The sequence below is a fragment of the Thunnus albacares genome, chromosome 22, assembly GCF_914725855.1.
Source record: "Thunnus albacares chromosome 22, fThuAlb1.1, whole genome shotgun sequence".
Taxonomy (NCBI): Eukaryota; Metazoa; Chordata; class Actinopteri; order Scombriformes; family Scombridae; genus Thunnus; species Thunnus albacares.
In genome coordinates this window covers 26,084,204-26,107,298 of record NC_058127.1, presented here as the reverse complement: position 1 = coordinate 26,107,298, position 23,095 = coordinate 26,084,204, and the positions used below count along the sequence as shown (strand labels likewise).

The 23,095-nt window shown below is 38.6% G+C and overlaps 1 protein-coding gene across 12 annotated transcripts in view; it reads right to left on the bottom strand.

Moving 5' to 3' along the window:
* Nucleotides 1-7,529: 7,529 nt before the first annotated feature.
* ehbp1l1a (EH domain binding protein 1-like 1a) overlaps nucleotides 7,530-23,095 on the bottom strand; it is a 62,425-nt gene continuing 46,859 nt past the window's right edge. For 10 of the 12 annotated variants that reach the window (XM_044341217.1, XM_044341216.1, XM_044341222.1 and 7 more), the window contains 13 exons: nucleotides 22,335-22,889; nucleotides 19,667-21,874; nucleotides 19,225-19,399; nucleotides 18,421-18,587; nucleotides 18,293-18,341; nucleotides 17,658-18,167; nucleotides 17,521-17,572; nucleotides 17,279-17,322; nucleotides 16,724-16,835; nucleotides 16,418-16,517; nucleotides 15,522-15,595; nucleotides 13,626-13,740; nucleotides 7,530-10,665 (listed from right to left, as the gene is read on the bottom strand). In XM_044341217.1, coding sequence (XP_044197152.1) covers nucleotides 10,572-10,665; nucleotides 13,626-13,740; nucleotides 15,522-15,595; nucleotides 16,418-16,517; nucleotides 16,724-16,835; nucleotides 17,279-17,322; nucleotides 17,521-17,572; nucleotides 17,658-18,167; nucleotides 18,293-18,341; nucleotides 18,421-18,587; nucleotides 19,225-19,399; nucleotides 19,667-21,874; nucleotides 22,335-22,889 — 4,255 coding nt within the window. In that variant the 3' untranslated portion in view covers nucleotides 7,530-10,571. The remainder of the gene's footprint in view (nucleotides 10,666-13,625; nucleotides 13,741-15,521; nucleotides 15,596-16,417; nucleotides 16,518-16,723; nucleotides 16,836-17,278; nucleotides 17,323-17,520; nucleotides 17,573-17,657; nucleotides 18,168-18,292; nucleotides 18,342-18,420; nucleotides 18,588-19,224; nucleotides 19,400-19,666; nucleotides 21,875-22,334; nucleotides 22,890-23,095) is intronic. The other 2 variants (XM_044341224.1, XM_044341227.1) reach the window with 1 other exon arrangement.

Below are 23,095 nucleotides of genomic sequence, written 5' to 3'. Positions count from 1 at the left end.
TAAAATACATAATGGCATCAAATTATAAATTGATCAAAACCTGCATTTATAATATCTGCTAAGAAATTTGTTCAAATAATACCAGCATTTATGATGGTATGTCATCTATCCACCATCAGCAGTAGTTAAATCAGTTCTTTTTAGTTTCAGTTACAGTCATGATCAGCGTTTAAGGTTTTGATTTTTTTTTTTTTTATCCTCACTATACAGCATCATGTTTGCATGTTTTTAGCCTCTTTCAGCAAATGGTTTGTTTGGTTTTACAACCACCAGTTTATCATGTAGTTGATTCTCAGTGCTCTAATCAACCTTGTAGCAGCTGGGAGTTGTTTTCAGAAAGCTCAGATAGACAATACAGATAACATTAGCAACTAGCTAGGAAAGAAACTGAAGCATTTAGCAACTAAGAGAGTTTCTCAGGAATTAGGTGGACACCAAAACAGAGAAGAGGGAGAGTAAATGAGGACTTGGATTCATCATGGACATAAACACGAGTTCAAATGAATGCTAATGTTGCTGGATGTGTGAACAAGAGTTCTTCTAATCCCTCATGGCCAAAAACATAATAATGCAGCTTTAACTACTGAGTGCATATAGTCCACAAATGAATGCACAAATAGTGTATTAAGTAAACTGGCATTTATTTTTATACAAACTAGTGCAGTGCCTGTTCAAAATGCGAGTGTTCAGAACAGGCTGATTGCTTATTATTTCTCGAGAACCACATATATCTCTCTTCTCTTTTCTTTCAATAAAAAGCAAGGAATCTCTGTCTGTCTATCTGTTTGTATGTATGTATGTTTGTCCTTTAAATATCTCAAGAACCATTCATCCAATCTACTTCATACCTGGCAGGTGGATTGCTGGGGAATCAAGGAAGTGCAATGTTGATGTGATAAGTTGTTGTGATGAGCAGTTCTTGAGAAAGATATCAAAAATACCTCATAAAAAATTGCCATTGCAACCCACATTGTGGTCAGAGATGGGATTACATCTGTAGTGATAAGAACTACTATAGAGAATGAACTGAAAAAGTTTAGAGAGTTAAGCCCTATTCCCGTTCCTCACACACAGGAACTTGCAGGATGTCGTAGGCACATTTTGAATGGGCACTACAGCTCATCCAATCAACTTCAGCTCAACTCAAAATTGTAGTCCCCAGATATTCTGCGTGTGAGACATTTAGGGAACATTGGTAAATTGTATTTTCTACTGATAGCTTGCATCTCATGTGTTTAGGGAGCATAGGTAAACTGTAGCGTCTACCAATAGTCTTCATGAGAGGCATTTAGGGGATGGGCACTGTTCTCTCTAGGTATTGAGAAATCATCCCATTCCAAACAGGCATTTTATGAATGGGCACAGCACTAGTATGTATCAATTGACAAATGTGTCAATTAAAATGATAAGGATCTAATAAATTAAATGGTTTAGGTCCATACAGAGACTTCACCATTGGTACTAAACTGAGGTTGAACTGTTGAAGCAGTTCATGGCCTTCCGTTGGCTGATTCTGCTGTCAGTTCTGCCAATTTCACTGATTCTACACTCCTGTTGGCTAGTTTTAAGAGTCCTAATCTCTGCAGTTCAAAGGTCAAAGGTTGGAGTTTATGCAAATGAGCATAGTTTGTTTGATATGTACATGAGCCAGCACATGTAGTCAGCCTAACCGCCTAACTTGGTTAGCAGCATAATATGTCAATCTTTGTTTTTCTCTACTTTAATTTATACAGTGACTTTGCTGATGGAAACATTGCTGTTGCTGCTGTAAGAAACGATATTCTGTCATATTTACAACATAAATCTATTCTGATCCTGTTCTGAATTTATTCTTTTTTAAAAATATAATTTAAAAAACCCAGTTCTTTGATAATGAAAAAGAACCAATGAGAGTATTTCTTATTTCTTTCATCTGGTGTTTTGTTCATTCCACAAATGCAGTCAACAAAGCAATATAACTCAGCACTATAACTACCATCTCTACTGTTATCAGATCATTAAATGCCTGCAGACAGAAACATGGTGAAAACTGTTGGTTACATTACCTTTCGATGCTGAAAATAATCTGAATCAAGCTGATGAGTGAAGGTGAAATGAATTAACAGCTTCAACCAGGAAACCAACCAGAAGAACAAACATGTATACAACAGTCTTGACTTTATATACATCTTTAACCGGAAGTGTTCTTAAGGAAATCTGATCACAGAACAGCAGCTCTGAACTTTGGAACGAAGAATCTGGAACAAAAGTCAAACATAAACAGACAGTATAGATCTTTTGTTCTCTTCTCAGGAAATAAAAAGTGCTGAGATGGCATTAATGCAGTCTGTTGTATCTCTGTGATATGTGCAAAATGGACAAATAAATTGTTTGTGGATACGCTAAAGATAAAATTCTAACCATACAGTTGAATAGTGGCTGCAGCCTGACTATGGGAGGATGAGAAACATCAGTTTAAATACATTCACTATAAGCATGTTTTACTAGTGTTTCATGATTATTTTTTTATGGCACACAGTGCATTTTTTAAATAAATATTGTAAGGATAAAAGTCCAAAATTGTGTGAAAATACATAGTTTTTAGTCAAATAACATCAAATTTTCTTAGGGGAGGGCCCCCAAACCCCCCAACCAAAACCCCTGCGGACCTTTGACTTGGTTATTTTATTTGACCACTGCAGATCTGATTGTTTAATCAACTGGATAGCATCATAAAACAATAACAATCATATCATATCAGCAAAATAGTGCAGAACAAGAAAAATGCCGTCAGTATTCTATTGAATATAGCTTAGCTATGGATACACATCCTTCTGCTTTTGCCAGTAGCCCCAGACTTTTTCCTTGGTGGGCTGCTCTCATTTTCCATTGAAACAATTAATAAGAATGCTTTCTGATTGGCTGCTGTTCGATACCTTATTGAAGTTTGACTGTCTAATTTCTAACAGTTGCATTTGTTTAACACTCATAAATATAATTTCTATTCACATGTTTTTTTTGTTCCCATGCTTTGATATTCCAACTGTCCAGTTAAATCAAATCTGTTAATTGGCATCCAATGATATGCTTTTTTAATGGTTCAACTCAGAATAATAATCAACATTTATATTCAGGGGAGACAATTAGCCTACATTTTAACTGATGGAGGGTGGTAAGGGACGTGGATAATGGATAGGGGGGTGCTGACCCAAAAAAGGTTGAGAACCACTGCTTTAATTGGAATGTCCCAAAACTAACAGCCAACCCAATTCTATTCTCAGGTAGAGGGGTGAGGTTTAATAGTAAACTAATAGGTCCCAGGCTTTGGAGAAATGGAGAGGCAAATTATCACCGTCAAGTGGACATTGAATATTCTGCAAGAACAATAATGTTCATAACTTAGTGGTTAATGACCAGTTATCCTATGGTTTGGACTTTTGGGATCTACAAGAGGAAAATATGAGTCTGTGTATTGTTTTCTATACTGTGACTAAATGTTAAAGTGTAAAAACGAGTTGTGTTGCTAATCACAACAAGTAGCCATTAGTATTAGCATATTAACCATCAGCTTTGCTTTCATACTGTTAGCTTGGCATTTGAAGTAGCCTAATTGGTGAGGTTGCAGATTGCAAACAACTGAATACTTCGCCCCTTCCCCCTTCCCCCCTCCCCTTTCAAGTGTATAGGCGAACCTATGGTGGCCACAAAACTCACGAAAAACACAAAAGAACCTGTAGAGCCAGTGTTTGGTGGAAAGAAACATGTTACCATAGAAACATGGCAGTGCAAGATGGCAGGCTCTGTGGAAGACGACCTGCTCCATATGTAGATATAAAGGGCTCATTCTAAGGTGACAAAAACACAACAATACTTATTTTCAGGTGATTATACACACATTAAAACATACTTATGAATATTATATTCCATTTCTGCCAATAGATCCCCCTAAATCCTACACACTGGTTCTTCAAGACAAGCTGTTGCTAGATCATCATGAAATAGAGTCTGGACTTGTTACTCAGCTAATTTATCTCATTTAGGAGACAGATATTGGTAACTATAAGAGAGAGGATCAGGAAAGCTTCTTTGGACCTCTAGGGAGAACTGTTTCCCTACTGATGTGCTACTGTAGACTGTTGCTGCCGTTTCTTCTGTGCTCTGCTGGCTGTCCATTACTGCACTTCTCCTCACCTACCCCTCTGAATATTCCAGAAGAAGAAGTGAAACCTTACTACTATTATTTGTTTACGAAGCCTGCAGAAACTTCCTGAAGCCGACCAATCAGAACAGAGTGGGCTCATCAGGAGGCGGGCCTTAAAGAGACAGGAGCTAAAAGAGGCCTGTTTCAGACAGAGGCTAAACTGAGGGGCTGCATAAAGGTCCAGTACAAGATAGATAAGGAGTTTTTAACTGGAAATCATGCAAATAAATTAAAGTCGAGCCCCAGAATATACATATAGACCTGGAAATATTAACATCAAGGTGAGAACTGATAAACTAGCACGTGCCTTTTCTTTTGATTGCTTGTGTAAACAAGTGAAGCGGCCATTAGAGTTTTTAAGCCTGTACACTCGCAAGCCACGACTCAGGCCTTCAACAGGGGTTGTAGTTTACACTTTGGTTTATGTTGCAGAGTGAGAGTGTGTGTGAGTGTGGGCGCACAATATATTAAGACATAAGATAAAATCCTTATAGGAGGCATATACCTTCGTTATACTTCTTAATCTTATTGGAGGCAAAGTCAGTTATTCTTAGTTTTCAGAGTATGGGAACAGCAATGAAGAACTTGACTGGTTTATAAAGTGATAGAGACTGCTACGATGTACAAGTGATCGTACACACATAAGTGCTGACACATTTGTATTTAACTTTCTGAGGAGTTATCCTCAGTAGTTTATTTTCCATATGCTCTGTATTTTGCATGTTAATGGTCTAACTTCACTCACAGCCTCCTTTTCCACCACCAAAGGTATTTTCAGTGCTGCAGTTTTGTCTTTTGGCCACTAGAAAGCCCTATTGCCAATAGAATTGTTCATTAGGAGAAGCTTTTTGTGGCATTTTGTTTATCAGGGACTGCAGCACAGATACCACTGCTTTTAAACATATAAACATGTCATTTTAATACTCATTTTAATGATTTTATGAGGAATCATTTAACAGATTGTCTTCAAGGACAGATATATAATAATTTTGTTCTGCCAGCATTTCTGTTTGAAAATGTAACTTTGCCTTTAATATTTTATTTTCTAATTTTGATATTGATATTGTACAAATGAACAATGACAGGTAGAATGTATGTATATCTATGTTTCTTATTATTTGACTGTTAACTTTATGCATGTTGTGCTACAGATCATACTGGATTTGCATTGATCCCAATAACTTCCATTCTTCACATAAAATTATATCATTTCAAACTGTGTTACAAAAGGTTCAGCCCATCAAGAAGACTATGACAGAGTGGAATTTATCAATTATCTGACAAGGTCACATGATCAGTATGTTCATTAAACTCTTCCTCGAAGTACCAACTTTTGGTCTGGAGTTATTTGTCCTGGTTTGTGCTTTCTAGAGAAAGGAAAGCTTATGCTAACTTACGACAGACAATAGACAAAAATGTTCTTCCAACATTTTGGCAACTGTTTGTGTTTGTTTCTTTCCTGTTTCAACACAATGCCTCTGTGTACAAAGCAGCTCTATACAGAAACGCTTTTCCCAATTTCCTGTGGAAAAACTTGACTGGCCTGCACAGAGCCCTGACCTCAGCCCCATCCAACATTAGCCAGACCTCATCACCCAACATCAGTGTGGGACCTCACTAATACTCTTGCGTCTGAATGGGAAGAATGCCATTTTCCCTCTCAGGACCTCTGCATGAAATGACCCGTGTTGCATGATGAGTACTTTTATTTTTACTAAATTTGCTGCTACTACTTCTACACTTTCAGTACACATTTCAATGCAGGATTTTAATATTAGTATTTTTGGAGGAAGAATCATCACTAATGTGTCATTCTAATTCAGCTGTATTGGTGTCATTTGTGACTTGTGTAAAAGCAGCGATGTGACAGACAGACTTCACTTTCCCTGTACTTCCTGAAGTTCCTGCAGACAATACAGGTATTTCCCACAATTGGCAGGACAACCATCCAATCAGGTTCAAACAGGTGTTAGATGACACCATCATCAATCCAATCAGTGATTTCTATCAACTCAAAGTGTGATAGAGGGCTGATAATTAAGAAACTATATTTTATATTGCTGTATGGATAACAAGGACAGTTAGTTTTAGTCAGTCAGTTTAGTCTTCTGGACATGGTTCAGTTTAATTTGGGTTAAAATAGTTGTTTAGCGGTCTAGAAGAGCAGGGGGTGGAGTTACACAGCTGCTTGTTAGGTGGAATGCTGGGTAATGGTTATAAACGTTTACCGAATCAGGATTAATCTTCATTATTTTGTTAAACTGTTGTCAGTTTAAGTTGATCACACGAATATGTATATATTTTCAACTGCAGTAACTACCACAGGTATGGAGTACTTGTTAGCACAAACGGTTTCACAGTCATTGTGTGTTCTCTATTCCAAATCCTTTTCTGACAAAAGCTTTTGTAATTTTTGCTCAATTAGGGGACTGTGGATTTTGCCCTCTATCCTTTACATTGTAAGTACATTATGAAGGGATCTTCTAATGGTAAGTATGAACAGGAGGAATAATTACAGCAAGAAAAACATGTTTCAATGTTCATATGGGCACCTGACTGTTGTTTTTAGACTATCCTTTTAAAGACCTTATCATTTCAGTTTAGATTATGCTTTAGTGTTGGATGCAGTATTCCCATACAAATTTATGATTAGTCAAATTGAATCAAAGTTAAGACCACAAGCAAAGTGCCACACAGTTGAGCCTGCAGGGCCAGTTGGAGCTATAAGATAGTAACCAGCATCAGCCTTCAAGAAACATTCTATACAACATTTTATGCATTTCCATTATAGACTGATAGAAATATAATGCCAACAATAAATTTAATAAGAAAGAGAAAAATCCAGGAGAGCTGTAAGGCATTCCAATCTTTTTTATTTTCCAAATTTTACAAATAGTGCAAATATAACATGAAAACAACAAATAAAAAGTTTCCAACGGCAATCTTATTGACAAACTGTAACTATTCCATCTCTTGAAATCACACAGTTGGTGGTCAGTGTTGCTACAACCACCAGCATGGCATGGGAACTGCAAACACAAATTAAAACCTCTCGGGCACAGAAATGTCACTGTGTTATGGCATACCCTTGTAAGTAAAAACACATAACTTTTCAGAACAACAACAAGAAGGGAGTATTCTTTAACTCGAGGAAAATATGGAAGTGCTTCACTTTGCCAAATGTTAACACTGTGCTAATGACAATTTCTTTTTTTTTACATGCATAAACATTTACACCTTCAGCTTTCATTTTAGCAAAACTAAATTTGTGCAATTATTAATTATTTTTAATTACCTGCTATTGACAGGATTCATTGAACATGTTCAATTACCTATATTTTTTCTTACATTTTCCAAATCAGTGGCAAAAAAATCCTCCATGAACAGGTCTCACAGTCATGCTCCCATGTCACAGTCATGAATAACATTGCATTAAATGCTACTGTGCAAATTTTCAACAGATATGGAAGTCAAATGCTGCAGTAACAAGGACTATGAGCTTTGTTTAAAATACATGAAAAGAAAAAACACATATTTGCATGGCTGCTTCTCCAGTTAACACATCTTGAATAACTAGTAAAACTTTAAATTAATCCAATAAGCTAGTTAGAAGACCCTGATCTTGATCCTGAATTTCTTGCATCTGCTCCACTGAAGTAGTGGTTATGAAACATGATGTTAACTTTTAAAAATGACTATTTTTCACTTGTCGTGTTATGCATCTGCTGAAGGAATAAATGTAAAATGTAACTTTTAAAACACCACATCACATTACATTAATTTGAACTCCTGTATGGACAACATGAACAAATGCCATGAATTTGCTGTGAATGCAGCAGAATCTGCTCCTGGTGACAAAATAAATCTGCACAAATCTTTTTCTGTGAGTTTGATTTTGATTAACTTTGATACACACTGAACCCAAACCAAACTGTCTTGGCAGCTAGAAGTCATCAACGGTACAAATAAGTGTCTGGAATTACCTGTGCTAACTTATTGTATGCTTAGCAATCAAGCTAAGTTAGCTTAGTTGCTGAGCTAATCAGAAAGCTAGCTGGCTTGGACAGCTATGTTAACTGACTAGCTCTAGTGTGCTCCTGGCTGGCTAAAGCGTTAAGCAGTTATCTTGCCGGCCACAGATGCTTGCATGGTAAAATCATAAATTTGGGTGGTGATTGATCTATCTATAGGCCTGACCTCTAGCAGAATCAAGAATATTATTGGGTGTTTGGTGGTGGTGTTTTTTTAGGGGATAGGGGACCTGGAAATCAACAACTGTTCACAACCTACAGGAGCAGTTTGTTTTGTCGCCCAGCTCTACTGGAACAGCACATTTTCAATCACCATTTTCTGTCGAAGTCCTTTGGTTATAGGCACATAAACAAGAAAACTTCCCCGTAAAGTTATTATCAGTAAATCAGTAACAAGGCATCAATCATGAACTCTAAAAACAGACCCTACTCCACATTTTCCTGAACTCAATGTATTAAACTCAACCACAGGTACTCTGTGTTTTTTACAGGCATTTATAATGTAACACATCCTTCAGTAAGGCAACTTTGGTGACAAATTATTTGTTTAAAAAGTCTTTGTTTGCAGATATACAGTAGGCCTACGGTATGTGTGCAAATTTTGGATTTTACGTTAATCTAATAATGGCAAATCAGTGTTACCCAACACCAATATAGTGGAGATGATTTTCCTCAACAGCTTCAGGGACATTGCTCTGTAAATTGAAACAACCCTGCCTCAGCCCGCCTTAAAGGTAATGGCTTTTACAACCTGGGCCTTATATTTACCTAGAGGTGGCGATTATTTCTATCAGTTATGACATTTTACTCACCAATTTCATTGCCAAAATCTAGGGATGGGTAAACAGGTGAATGCGACAGGTATGGCTGAACTGTGGATTATAAACAAATCCACAGCCACACTAAATTATTTGGAAGTGAAAAGGTAGGTGAATGCAGCCAAAATGTTCATTGTAAACTTCCCTTCCATTGTAAAACTATGTGCAGGCTTTGAAAATGTCTTCCTTTGTCGCCACCTGGTGTCTGTTTCAAAAATGACACTGCAGAGGACAAATTTGAAAGATGCTACAATCACATCAAACTGACAATTACATGTAATATGTGGTTTAAATAATATGTTTGTCTGGTTGTCTGATAGCTCGTGTTGCTGCCCTGTGGGACTGAGTCTGGTAGAGTCACTGCAGCCACAGAACTCAGTAGTGACTATTGTAACTGATGGGAATGATCACCAAAACTCCAAAAATAGGCACTTTAAGTAACTGCTAATCCTTACAAGATTAGTCTGTGTTTTAAATGGAGAATTTCACTGTTCAATGGTAGTTCAAGACTGGCTTTACGAGAAAAACAACAGCATTTGTTGTTTGTTCAATGCCTTAATATGACCCTATGTTTCTCTTGACCTAAAAAGGACTGCTTGTGGTTGTGTGAATATGAAACCCTCATAGACAGAAGGTTGGAGTAGACAGATGAGTCTTGATGGGATTGACTTTGACTTTGGCGATGACTAGTTTGTTTCCTGTTTCCTACTGATTGTCACAATGGTTTCTTTTAACCATGACTAAAAAGGTTCCCCAAAGTAGTTATTTTAACCCATGCTACAACCTTTCCCTAACCCTAACTAAGTAGTTTGTTCCTAACCTTACTCAAACCTTCACACCCGCAGTGGTTGATCTGAAAATGGTCATACAGATAATCTACAGCCTATGTTATGGTTAAGGATGGGAGGCTTTCTGAGGCCCTTGTAATTTCAGATTTCAACCCTCGTCTTGACTGTTGTTGACAACTCATATCTGTTCCAAACTGTGATGGACATTTCCACTCTCATACACACTTTCAATAAAACACTTTACATCTATAAGCACAATCTGTAACAATGGTTAATTAAAAACACGGCACAGAAACTGCAAACAGTCCAAAGGTACAAGCAGCTCTCTTTGATGCCTCTCCCGCTGAGTGTGTGATCATTCTTGATGCTGGATAGGGTTTGGTAATTGACAAGACACTGACTTTGTGGAAATGACATCACTTAAACTACTTGATCTTTGGTCATAAAATGGAGCCTAATGCCACACTTTGAAGACACTCAAAGGAAAAGCCAACCAAAAATAACACTTGAGTTGATTGAGACAGTTTCCAGAGCCTCACTCTGGTTTTAGACCATTCAGGTCTCTATTGAGAATACACAGCCACTTCATAGTAGTTCAGTGTGAAATACATCCCTTGGCTCAGCTGTGTCTGCCTTCTTATGGCTGATTTGCAGATGAAAGAGGACTGAACACAGCTTTTGCATTCTTGGTTTTGTCTTCATGCACTTTCTTTCAGAAACTTGAGCCAGCATGTGGTGCTAGGGGTCGACAGAATCACTGCATCACACACTTCTCCTTCTGCTGTTTAGCATACTTCCTCCTCCGCTGTTCCAGGCCACGTTCCAGACGTTCATCCTCCTCCAGAGCTCTAAAGACAAGAAAAAGGGAGGAGATTTAGGGCTTGCTCACAACAGCAGATCTAAATCCAACTAACTAACTGCATTCTGTTTTGACAGTGCTGACCTTTGAGGAAATGGAACCAACAGTAGCCACCACAGAACCTACAACTGAGCACCAAGCTTGCAGCAGTACGTATTTCACAAAGACATGCAAGTCAACAGTGGTGGAAGAAGTACTCAGATCCTTTACTAAGTCAAAGTACCAATACAGCAATTTAAAAATACAAGTAAAAGTCCTGTATGAAAAATCCTACTACAGTAGGGTTAAGTATTAGGGTTAAGTATTGTGAGCTTGATGCAGTTAAAGTATTGCAGTAAAAGTAGTGGTTTGGTCCCTCTGACTGATATATTATTATATATGACATCATTAGATTATTAATAGTGAAGCATCAGTGTTAGAGCAGCATGTTACTGTTGTGGCTGCTGGAGGTGGAGCTAGTTTCAACTACTTTATATACAGTTAGCTAGTTTAGTCCAGTGGTTCCCAACCTAGGGGTCGAACCCCTCCAAAGGGTCACCAGATAAATCTGAGGGTTCGTGAGATGATTAATGGGAGAGAGAAGAAACAGCAAAGTTCTGATACACAAATCTGTTCTCAGATTTTGGACTTTTTCTCTAATCTTTGATTTTTGCTGAAATATTGGATCATTTGAACATTTATTGAAATGAATCCATGTGAGAAGTTTAGAGGGAAAAATCACTATTTGGTGGAGCTGTTAACAACTCATAGACATGTGAAATGTGACCCCGACTACACACTGCTTTTTGTAAGACACCAAAAGCCAAAAAGGTTGGAAACCACTGGTTTCATCTTTAACAATGTGTTGTATTTTAAAAGCTTGTTATATTATCCATTGTGTCAAATCTTCATCTGAAAAGTAACTAAAGCTGTCAAATAAATGTAATGGAGTAGGAAGTACAACATAGCATTAAATGGAAATACTAAAGTAAAGTACAAATACCTCACAATTATACTTAAGTTCAGTACTTGAGTACATGTATTTAGTTACCTGAGGCTGGACACCAGCTCTTAAGTTTTTCATCTGAAGCCATGTTCCATTTGCAGTGTATAATTTAAATTAGAACAGTGAGCGCACTAAGTAGCATGTTACAAGATGTAGTCATCAAACCATGTATGTTTTGGTTCAGGTGGGATTTATCTCTATTTCTCTATTCCTGATTCTGACCTTCTGCGCCATCACTCAAAATTTCAATTTTTAAAACACAGAAAGAGAGAAAGTGGGTGAGTGAAAGTGCAAAATGATAAAGAAACTTCCTCTCAGGCAACATTCAGGCAACTCTAATCCTCTGATTGGTGGAGTTTTTTGGGGCTGTGCACAGCCTGAGAGCTATTAGGCTTGTTGGAGATGAACAGCACCTCGTCTGGAAAGTGGATGAAATCAGGCAGCTGCAGCAGGAGCAAGTGACAATAAGCTGCAGTCAAGTCGGACAGTTTCCCAGAATATACAGGAGCTCACAGAAGAAATATCTGTGATATTTCTCAGCTACTGAATGTATTCATCCTCTCTGGCTGACACAACATTTATTCTGTTAACAAAATAACACTTTATAAGACAATATCAGACAAATAACATCAAAATCTCTCCAATTACAGAGAGGATGTTATTGATCCAACATCTGAATCAATCAGCTCTTTGATCAGGGGACAGCCAAGTGTTTCCCATCATGCTCTGAGGTCTTGCAGAGTAATTGTGGCGCCTGACTCCAAAAACTGCAGCCACCTTGATCTCGTGAGCATTGCCTACGTTTGAATGACATCAGAGCGAGTCGGGATAAAAACGGATAGAAATCTAAGCACCTACAATGTGTGGGGATCGCTGGTGATCTGATCTGGCTGGAAAAAAATACTGTTCTTTGTCCTTCTCTGTATGTTCACATATGTCAGATTTGCAGATAGCAATAAGGCAGTAAAGGACAGAGCTCTTTGTAGTGAAGATGCCAATAAACCATATTATCTATCAATACGTACCAGGTCTGTCAATGAAACTAAAAGAGATTTTAAAGTGTCCCTCCACTCAAAAATGTGTTTTTCTTCTTCATTTGAATGTTCACTGTGCAGTATATGCAGAGTTTGACATTTGAAGATTCTGCTGGAGGAGGAAAGTTTCACTGTGCTCACAAAAATCTGTGTTAAAGGGATGGGCCAACAAACATGATTTGTGACATCACAACTAGGAAGCCTGCAGTGCAAATACACTGAGAACTTTACAGTGAAGGAGTGAAGGAGACATCTTGTGTCCAGCAGTTAAACTTTTGAAATTAAAAAAATATATAATACATATATAAATATTATGCATAGTTATGATTTTTAATGAGGGGGAACAAGTAGATGTAATTTTAAGAATTTCTAACTAGATAATGGAACTTTTTTGTGAAAAATGTCTTAAAACATGTCTGGAGGAGATCTTCAGATGTTGGTGAATTAATAATACAGCATTTAATTTCTTTTTCTTTTGTTACATGGAAAGAATGATGTTTATTATTTCTGTCAGGCATTCATTTTCCCTGGCTTTCCTTTCCTTTGATATATAAACTATTCCAGTTTGCCTTTGCCCTCTCTTCTGCTTATTGAGATTTATTGGATTTTTCCTTCTATTCTTTCTTTCATTGAAGTCAAAAACACTCTCTGTGTGTGGGGGACTGTTACATGATGTGTTGGATGGAAGCTGGAGGAGCAGGCCGCCACTACACTGCCATCTAGTGGCATTACTGCCCAGAAATCAAGGAGAAATCATTTAAAGCTAACAAAAGAAGGACAAAACTGCAAGTGTTGTTTTGATCTTCATGAACAAATCTTTTGTTCTGTTTGAGTTACAGTTTTTGTTAACTACACTGTCATTCCCTGCCTGCAGAATTAGAGCCTGTGAAAGAAACAAACCCTCCATCCAGCACAGTAAGTATGTCTCACCCTCTCTCCTTGGCGTCGATATTGTGGACCAGTTCATCTCTCTGGTTGACCAGTGACACCAACTCCTGAAGCAGCAGCTGCTCCCTGTGTTTATGAGCCTGGGTCTTCTGCCACTCTGCACAACAAAGACAACAGAAAGAAACAAGGGAGCAGAGGTGAGAAGGAAGAAAACAGGAGCTGGTAGAGGAACAACCAACAATTTTTTGTATTATTAATCAGCACCACCTTTTCAGTTACATTACTGCTGGTGCACACCACCTGTGATCTTGTATGAAGCTGATTACCTATACACGTATATGATGGTGGCAGGTAGTGGTGAATGTTAAATCATGCACATCCAGCAGCAGGCTTTTGCAAGACAACCAGATACATTTCTGTGCTTTTGTGCCCATTAAAGTCTTTGATTATCTCTTAGTATTCTGCAAGGTTTCATGGTTCATACAGTCAAGATCTGCAGCAGTGTTATAAATGGTGACGTGTTATACATGGCCTCTTATGTCACATTCTAAACTCACCCGTGAGCTTCCGCATCAGTGTAAAAAACGAGAAGTTATACAATATGCATGTCAGGATGTTTTGAAAATAACTCACAGTGCTGCAGTCACACACATACTTAAAGGCACTTCCTCTGCAAACTTACAAAAACAAAACTCTGAGGTTTTTATTTTAGTCACTTGTATGATCTAATTCCATACAATGTGACAGCATGAACCCGAGATTTGGAGCATCAGACCTTAAGGTAGCTGTTTGGGGCTGCTTTTATTTTCTGTTTCGACAGATTGTTGCATCATCAACAGAAAGACTGAATAACATGCTAAATAAGTACTTAAAGTTAGTGGTAGAATGGGTAACAAACAACAAATTGGTGCTTAATGTTGGTAAAACCAAGTCTATTATAATAGGATCAAGGTATCAGTTAAAAGCTGAACAGACACTGAAATTGAATGTAAACAGCATACCTATTAGACAGGCACAAGAGACAATCCTTCAGGGTATAACCTTGGATCATAAATTATAATGGTCTAAACAAATTGATAACATTGTGAGTAAAATGGGCAGGGGTGTGTCAGTTGTGAGAAGAGTTTTTAAAGCTATGCCACCAGATGTCATCAGACAAATTCTAAATGCTGTAAAAATAAATTTAAATTAAATGTAAAAATAAATCTAAATTCTGTCACAGCTTAATTTTCAGTGCTTCAGTGACAGAGATAAAAAAAATTACAAGTAGCTCAAAATAAAGATTCACATTGTGCTTTACAGTAATCTTACAGAACTAATGTAATAGACATGCAAGACAGTCTGGGCTGGCTGTCAGACAGAGATCCACATATGTTTTGTTAGTTTAATCAGAACTATACTAGTAACACAATCACCAAAGACTTTATATGAACAGTTATTCTCTCAGTTTGTTCAACACAATTATCAAACACGATATGCAACAGAAAGAAGGCTCATGTTGCCAAAACGAAAACAAGTATGATACAGAAAACAGTTGTGTACAGAGCCATGGTCAGGTGGAACTCATTGCCGGTGCCTTGATCATGTTTTCTGCTGGATTTAGTAACATCATGCAGTTTGTGGGTAAATTCTCAGCCTCTGGAGACCAGGCATTAATAGAGCGCAGATGAGATTTATAAGAGCCACAAGGAAGGTTGTAGTGGGAAAAAGAAACATAGAAATATAGATGTGTATATAACTAAAACCTGATTATTTGAAAGAAAAGTAAATCAAGAAGAATATTATCAATGATTATTTTCTTTGTAAACCTGTTCCTGAGTGTTCAAATCCCCTAAAGATCCAATTTCAAAGAAAAAAGTCAATTCCTGCTCACACTCATGAGGTGATAAGTGTGTGCGTGAGTAGACTTTTTCCTTTGAAATAGCAGTAAAACCATACCTTCAAGGGCCATCATGTCCCTCAGCTCCTTGTTTAACAGCTCAAATCTTCTTTCCAAGTCTTGTTCTTCCAGTCTGTCAATCACAAGAGATGCATTCCAAGATGAGTGACAGCCTGTGCTTATGGAAGGGGTGTACTTACTATTAATAAAGGCAGGTGTCTCATTTCATCACATGCAAATTTCTCTGTTTTTATTTTCAAAAGTTTTATTAAGAAATCCAAAGCACAGTGACATCAGTAAACTGAGGTCTCCCTCATGATTGTGGTCAGGTGGTCAAAGCTTTCTTTTTTCATTCATTAGGATTTGACTCTTAGGTTTGGATTCTTCTGCGTGGACAGGATTTTTCACCCCCCCCCCCCCCCAGACATTCCAGTGTCATTTGTGCTGCAATTGGGTCCATTCTATGCCTGTTAGTTTTCCATAGATAAAATGTTTAGCCACACTTACACCTTAGATCAGTCATTTTCCTATCATTTTCATTATAATCATAGCATTGTATTTCTTGGTAACAGCTACATAGTTGACCACTTCAGACAAACTGCTAATGTAGCTTCAGGAGCTAAAATTAGCTTCACAGATTGACAGAACAAGCTGCTTCACAGCTCTGAATCATGGATGTCTTAATTTAGAACTTTGATATGATGTGCAAAGACAGTTTAACTGAGATTTGTAACAACTATCAAACTAGCTAAATGAAACTGAGGTGATCACCTTGACCGTTTATGACGATGATTGTTTAGAGATTCACCATTGTGTTTGAAAAGATTCTTTTACACACGGATCTTGCAACATGCGTTTTAAATCCTGCTTCTAGAAAACCTTTGGAAAATTGTGCAGTATAGTCAACAGTTTATACTGTACATGTTTCAGGCAGTGTGTGTTGCGGATGTCTTACAATAGCTGCAGATGATCCTGCCTCCTGATTAAAGCATTCTTCTTGTTCACCAGCATAAACCATTCCTGAATCAACCTCTCCTCCTCCACCTTGTCACTACCTGTGAGAGAAAACTCTGTCAGTCAGTTATAAACCCAGTGGGTGTTGATGCCTATTTAGTGTCTTTAAAATACAAATTATACACTCTAATTACTAACTTTCTATTAATTTAATCATTTCTACCGTTTAAGTATTTCATTTGTTGCCTTAAAATAATACTTCGTTACCCCACATTCATGTTCTTTTCACTTATTGTGCCACCATTACCTGTTTCCATTAGTTGTCTGAGTTTCCTCTCCACCACTCCAGCTCTGTTATCAACATGGTTTTGTTCCACTTCCAGGGCTTCCATCTGACTCAGCGCATACTGACTGGGGTCCTGTATGCATTGATACACACAATTACCTGCATGATCTATGATTTTGTATGTATGATACAAAATTGAACAACAATAGAACACTGTAAGAAAGGGAGCACACAATTAAATATCACTCAGATTTAATTAAGTCACAATTAAATTCTGGTCCTTACTGAATAACAATAAGTTCAGTCAATTCTTGTTTGTATTATTTGAGTAAGAAAAGCACAAAAAATATGTTGTTTGTCACTTGACAGAGACAATATTTTGTCATTACTTTGGCTTAAAATGTAAAATTATATAGGTCATGTGCACATGCATTGATACACGTGCAGTAAACAGGTTAGAAAATGCATGCTCCTTAGAGAATCCTCAGTTCTCACAAATTTGGTACCAGTTCTAATTTACAAATAGTTCTAGGTACACAACCCTAAAATTTATTTATGACCCTGACTGATATTGACCTGGCCCTCTGGTCTTCCCTCCTCAGCCACTGCCTCTGCTCTCTCTGCAAGACAATCACAGACATACAGCTTGTATAAATTATTAAGGATAAGTTAACAACTTAAAATTCAACAAAAGGAAATTATTTTAAATCATTATTCCCCAAAAGAATCTAATTAAAACAATAAGGTCAACTTTAAAAAACTGTTGTAGATCTACTATTTTTGACATCAAAGAAAAACTGTTTTCAAGAAGAACTGACCAGTTTCTGATGTCCTCCGGGTAATTACACTGTCTTCCTGTCCTGCAATGACCTGCAAAGACAAAAGATATTGTAACATATCATAGATTGGTTGAATCCATAAAAAAATAATGACAGAATGGAAGAAAGCATCATACCACTGATATGTCTCCTTCATCTACTGACCCACTCCTCCGCTGTGACCTGCGCTTCTTGACCAGATCTGCGTCTTTGACATGAGAGAAACCTGACTTGGACAGGAAATGAGTTCTTGGTGGTGCCACCGGTGACTGAGCCCCTGCTGCCCCAGCACCCTGCAACCGTTTGGTTCTGGGAGGTGGAACCACATCCCTACTGGTTTTACTGTCCTCTGCTGTGCCTGCAGTCCCATTAGTCTCAAGAGTTATACCCTCTTCTTGAAGCCTCTGGGCGCAGTAGCGAGCAGTTGCCTCAGGGTCCTCTTGGATCTCCCGGTCCCCTGCTACTGCATAGCTGGACTCGCTGCTGTCCTTCTCAATATGAAGCACACTGAGCTCCTGGCCCGTGAAATGGGTGCGGATCTGGCTGAGGTAGGTCATGACAATGAGACGGTCAGGCACTGCTAGCATGACCATGTCTGAGGGCTCCATCAACCTGGAAATGCCAAGTTCGGCAAAGCCATCAAAGGCCTGTAACATATGGAAAAGGGAATTAGACTTAGAATTACCAACCAGCAGATGACATAATTAGATGCTCTTTTGCTATGAAGGTCATTTTTTAATTTAAAATCAACAGATAACCAAACATTAATCACCTTTTTGTTGTTGTGCTTGATGTCATACGGGTCCAGTAATTCAAAATTACTAAACAGAGAAAAAATATTTTATAATACACATTTTTAACATTTTTTTTATCTGTAATCTTATTTTAACTGTTTCTTACATCTTTTCTGGGTAGAAGTGATGTAAGATGGCACAAAAGGCCAGGCCGTTCCTCCAAGAGGTGCTAAAGTTGGTGATCTTCACTCCCTTGTGAGCCTGTGTGACTTCCTGACACCATTCTAGTAGAGACTGACTGGACGTCACCAAGCTTGGACTGCCCGATAGACTCTAGACACACACACACACACAAGCATACAGGAGAGTGCAGAAATCATCTTTGAACTATCTGGTGACTCAGAAGTGGTAACTGAATATAGACTATTCTTAAAGTTTAATTAGTTTAATTATGCTGGACAAACAAGCTGGATGATACATTTGACATTGTCTTACAAAGTTGTTAAGCTAACGTTTGCTAACGATTGCCTATTTACACATCAAGCAGACAGAGCAACATTAGCATTCATTTGGGGTGTCCAATATTCACTCTCCGTTTAGGTCAGCTTGGGTCTCTACCAACTCCTGAGAAAAATATCTGGCTCCTTAAGTGGCTAGATGTTTAACTTCCTTCACCAGCTACTTGCTATCCTTCTGCTGTATCTGCAGGGCAGGTAGCATACAGTCAGTTTACCAGAGGTTTTTCACTTTTTTACTTTTGCTGCTGGAATTGCAGTGAAGGACTTTATAGGCTATTAAACCTGCAGTGTGAAACTTTTGTCTCTCCCTTCTGGCAGTGAGAGTAATTACAAAATTCAAAGTAATTACAGAAACACTGTTGACACTTTCTCACGTCATAGGCTCCACCGTAGCCTACTCTGTCGCTACTGTAACATCCTACACATTACACATAAATGCAGCTTTAACATACTTCTGAAGAGGCAGCCCCATCTGCAGGTCTTTTCTGAGGTGTTGTTGGTTCATTGGCTTGGTGGAAGCCATGAACTTGTGACTTGCTGTCATCTAGGTAAGAACCACCAAAACGCTTCTTGCCACGAAGCATAGGTGCAGACCGACCTGAAGATTCTTCAGCTCTCTCTTTTTGCCTGGAAAGACACACAGAAACAAAGCAAAGTGATTAATAAATTCCACAATTTCTTTGAAATCGTATTTGTCCTAAACAAAAAAACACTGTTTTTTGATGATTTTCCAAACCATGTTGCTAATAAAACCACATACATAGACAATGTTAGAGAATTAGAAAACTAAGGGAAATGAGAATTTCAATTGTGTTGAAAAAATGCAAAACACACATATCTCAGTTATGAGTGCCCCCCGCCCCCCACTCCTTAATGTATACTGACTAATCTTACCTTTCTTCCTCTAAACAACCAGCAGCTACATCTACAGTCACAAAGCCAAAGTCCAACTCTTCGTCCCTCATTTCCTTCTGTGAGTTTATTTCCACTGGTTCACTGCCTTTATCATCCCCCACATGCAGCCAGTCATCCTGAACAGATGTAACAGTAGAAGCTATGGACCTATCAAGCTCTGCTTCCAGGACTTTTTCAATGTCAGCCACCTCAGGTACTGCCTCTGTAGCTTTCTCTGAGTCATCTGTAACACTAGGTTTATCTGTAAAGGTCCAGCCTTCAATTATTTCATCCAGGGCCTTCTCTGTGTCAGTATTTTCTACTGAGTCTGACTGAGGAAATCCTTCCTCTCCCAATACTGTTAACGCATCCTGTTCCAACTCTGATGCAACATAATCTTCTCCTTGGATTGTGACAAAACCTCCTTCAGAGATCATACTTGAATCCAACGATATTGAACCTTCCTTTGTTTCCTGGCTAGTGACCCATGTATCCTCTGGCCTTCTCTGAGAGGATTCAGTTTGTACGGGGAATAAATCGTCTGCAGGTGGTGTGCTATCTGAATAAGTTGCACTGAGACGTTTCTTGTCTCGTGGCAATGGAACAGGCAAGCTTGGCTGTTCATTCTGTTGAAATGGTTCATCACAAGTGGTGTCAGGTACTGTGTCTGACAAGCCTGGAGGTGGTGAACCAGAAATTGTTGTGTCATCTGGGAATGAACCACTGAGACGTTTCTTTACTCTTGGTTTTGGTACAGGCAAGCTTGAGGATCCTGGTATCTTCTCTGAAGTATCAAGATCCTCTACCTGAACATTGCTCTCAATAGTCAATCTGCTTCTCCTAAAATGTACAGCAGCCTCCTTTTCTCCAGATATAGTATGTTGATCACCCAGATGAAGAAGGGAGAAGCCTTTGTTGTGTTGCACCACTGACAATTCTTTAGGGCTACCTTTCCTTGCTGCCTGTGCCTCCTCCACATGGGAAGCCTGAGATGTATTCTCTGTAACTGTAAAGTCATCTGGGAAGGAGCCACTAAGACGTTTCCTCACACGAGGTCTTGGGATAGGAAGAGTTGTTTGTTTGTCCTTCTCATCCTCTGATTTCTGAGAAGATGTGTTGATCATATGAACAGATGTGTCACCAGCTACATTTAACTGCTTTATTTCTTCCATATCACCCTTCATAGTATTGTCAATCTGGACTAGTTTTACTGACTCCCTATTTGCAACATTTAAATTTTGTGCCGTAATTCCCTTTTCACTGCCAATTTTGCCAGATTTACTTAAAGGCAATTTCGTGCCACGCTGTGGAAGACCTATCTTTTTGATGATTGAGACATAAGCAGTTTCTGGCTTTGGTGCGATGCTTTCAATTCCCTTTGTTTCTGAGGTAGGAATTCCATCAGAAGACACCTGGACAGATATAGTAATGTCTTTCTGAAGCCATTCAGGAGTACAAGAGATTTGTTCTGTGTCATTTGAGCAGACCAATTCTGTGTCTTGCTGTGGAGATGAACTCCCAACAAAATTAGTTTCTTGAGAGTGTTGTTTAGTTTGGTCTTCTCTACCAACAGATTGTGAAGGGATCATTTCAATGGCTATTTGACTGGGGTTTTCAATGTTCTGTAAAGGTTCAAGAGCACCTGACACATCAGAGCTCCTCTCACAGGGTTGAAGGGGCACAGGATCAGAAGTTTTTAAAGCAGAGCTGACTTGGGCATTCAAATCCTGTTGGTCATTAGTTATTGGAGCAGCTCTGTCTCTAGTGACACTATCTTTTCTCCTCAGAGGCTTGCAAGGAGCAGATTTCTGTGATGTTTCAGGTGGCAAACTACCATCTCTTCTTTTTACACGAGGAGGAGGGACGACATCCATGGGTTTCTGCACAGGGAGGAGCTTGACAGACAAACCATCAGATTTTTGTTTGCGGTCTGGTGTTAAACTATCCTTCCTTCTGAGTGGTCGTAATGGAACAGTGCCTTTTTCTTGATCACATCCTTTCTGTTGAGGATCTGGGACTTTTCTCTTTGGCTTTCTGCCTCGCTGAGAAACAGCAATGTCAGCTTGTGGTCCAACTGGACTAAGGTTATGATCATCTGAAGGTTTATCCAAGAGTGTCTCTCTGTGTTCATTGGCATCTGTCAGTGACATATTTGATGAAGGTTGTAGGGCAGTGGCAGAAATTTCTTCAGTGCTTGTTTGTTGGGGGCTTAAGGACAAGAAAGGACAAGCTTCAGAATTTGCTATTCTTTTTGTCATACAGTTGTACCATGCACCTTATCTCCAACCAACTATTAATCTGCTCAACCAAAAAGACAGCAACCAAATCTTGTTACAAATTGCAAAACACAACTGACCGTTACCTTTAATATTCCACTTTACTTATGTACATGCGTACTAGCATTAAAACAACACAGAAGCACATAAAGGACACAATGACACAGTTGCCCTGAGTTTACAACACCTATGTACAACACTAGAAAAACAGAAATATTACCATTCCACATCACAATACCAATCCTTAAGGCTATTTAAAAGAGTTGACCATCACAATTTTCCAGAGTAGTAAGCGCTCATAAGCAGAACAAGAGACAATGTTATCACCACAAATTTACACTGTCACACCGTGCAACCAAACACTTAAGTGGGGCACTTTCCCCAGCACTCACCCTTTATCCAGCTGTGAAGAAGTTGACACTGTTCTAACCTCATTCTGTTCTCCCTCAGTCTGGTGCCTTAACAAACCTTCAGTGTACACTGATTTTTGAACAGAGTCCAGCCCTGTCAGTGATCTCTCATTTGTATGCCACTGATCAAGTGAAGCCTCCTGTGCCTCTACTCCTTCTCCATCTTCCTTTGATATTTCAGTGATATCTGCCTCTGTCAAAGGTGGCCATTTCTTCATGCTTGCACAAACCAAAAACCCATCATCGCTATCTGTAGTTGGTGATGGAGACACTGATCGATCACCTACCAAGTCCAACATGTAGGGCTCAGCACTTATTGGATATTCAGTGCTATGTTTGGAGGGAATGTCCTCAAACTGGCCCTCTAAAGGAACTATCTTCTGTATGAAAGTAGTTTCATCTGCACGTGGAAAACACTCATCTGAAGGGTTCACCGTCTTGTCTTTTAGGTCCATTGCAGAGACAGCTTCGAGTTGGTGATCAACTTCAGCTAAAGTAGAGCTGGACGGCCCCAAAATGGATGCTACTGTTTCATAACTGTGAGAAATGGATACTGGAATGAGTTAGTGAAACCTGGAACCATGCAAAAACAATGGTTTCAATAAACATGTATCTAATTAAAGAAACCATTGAGTTTTGGAGATAGTGAAAAAAATACATTCCATGCAGCCTAGGTTTTACTTTGTTTCAAACTTGGATAACATTAAGTCAAGAAGTCAAGAATCTGCATAAAAATAGATAAC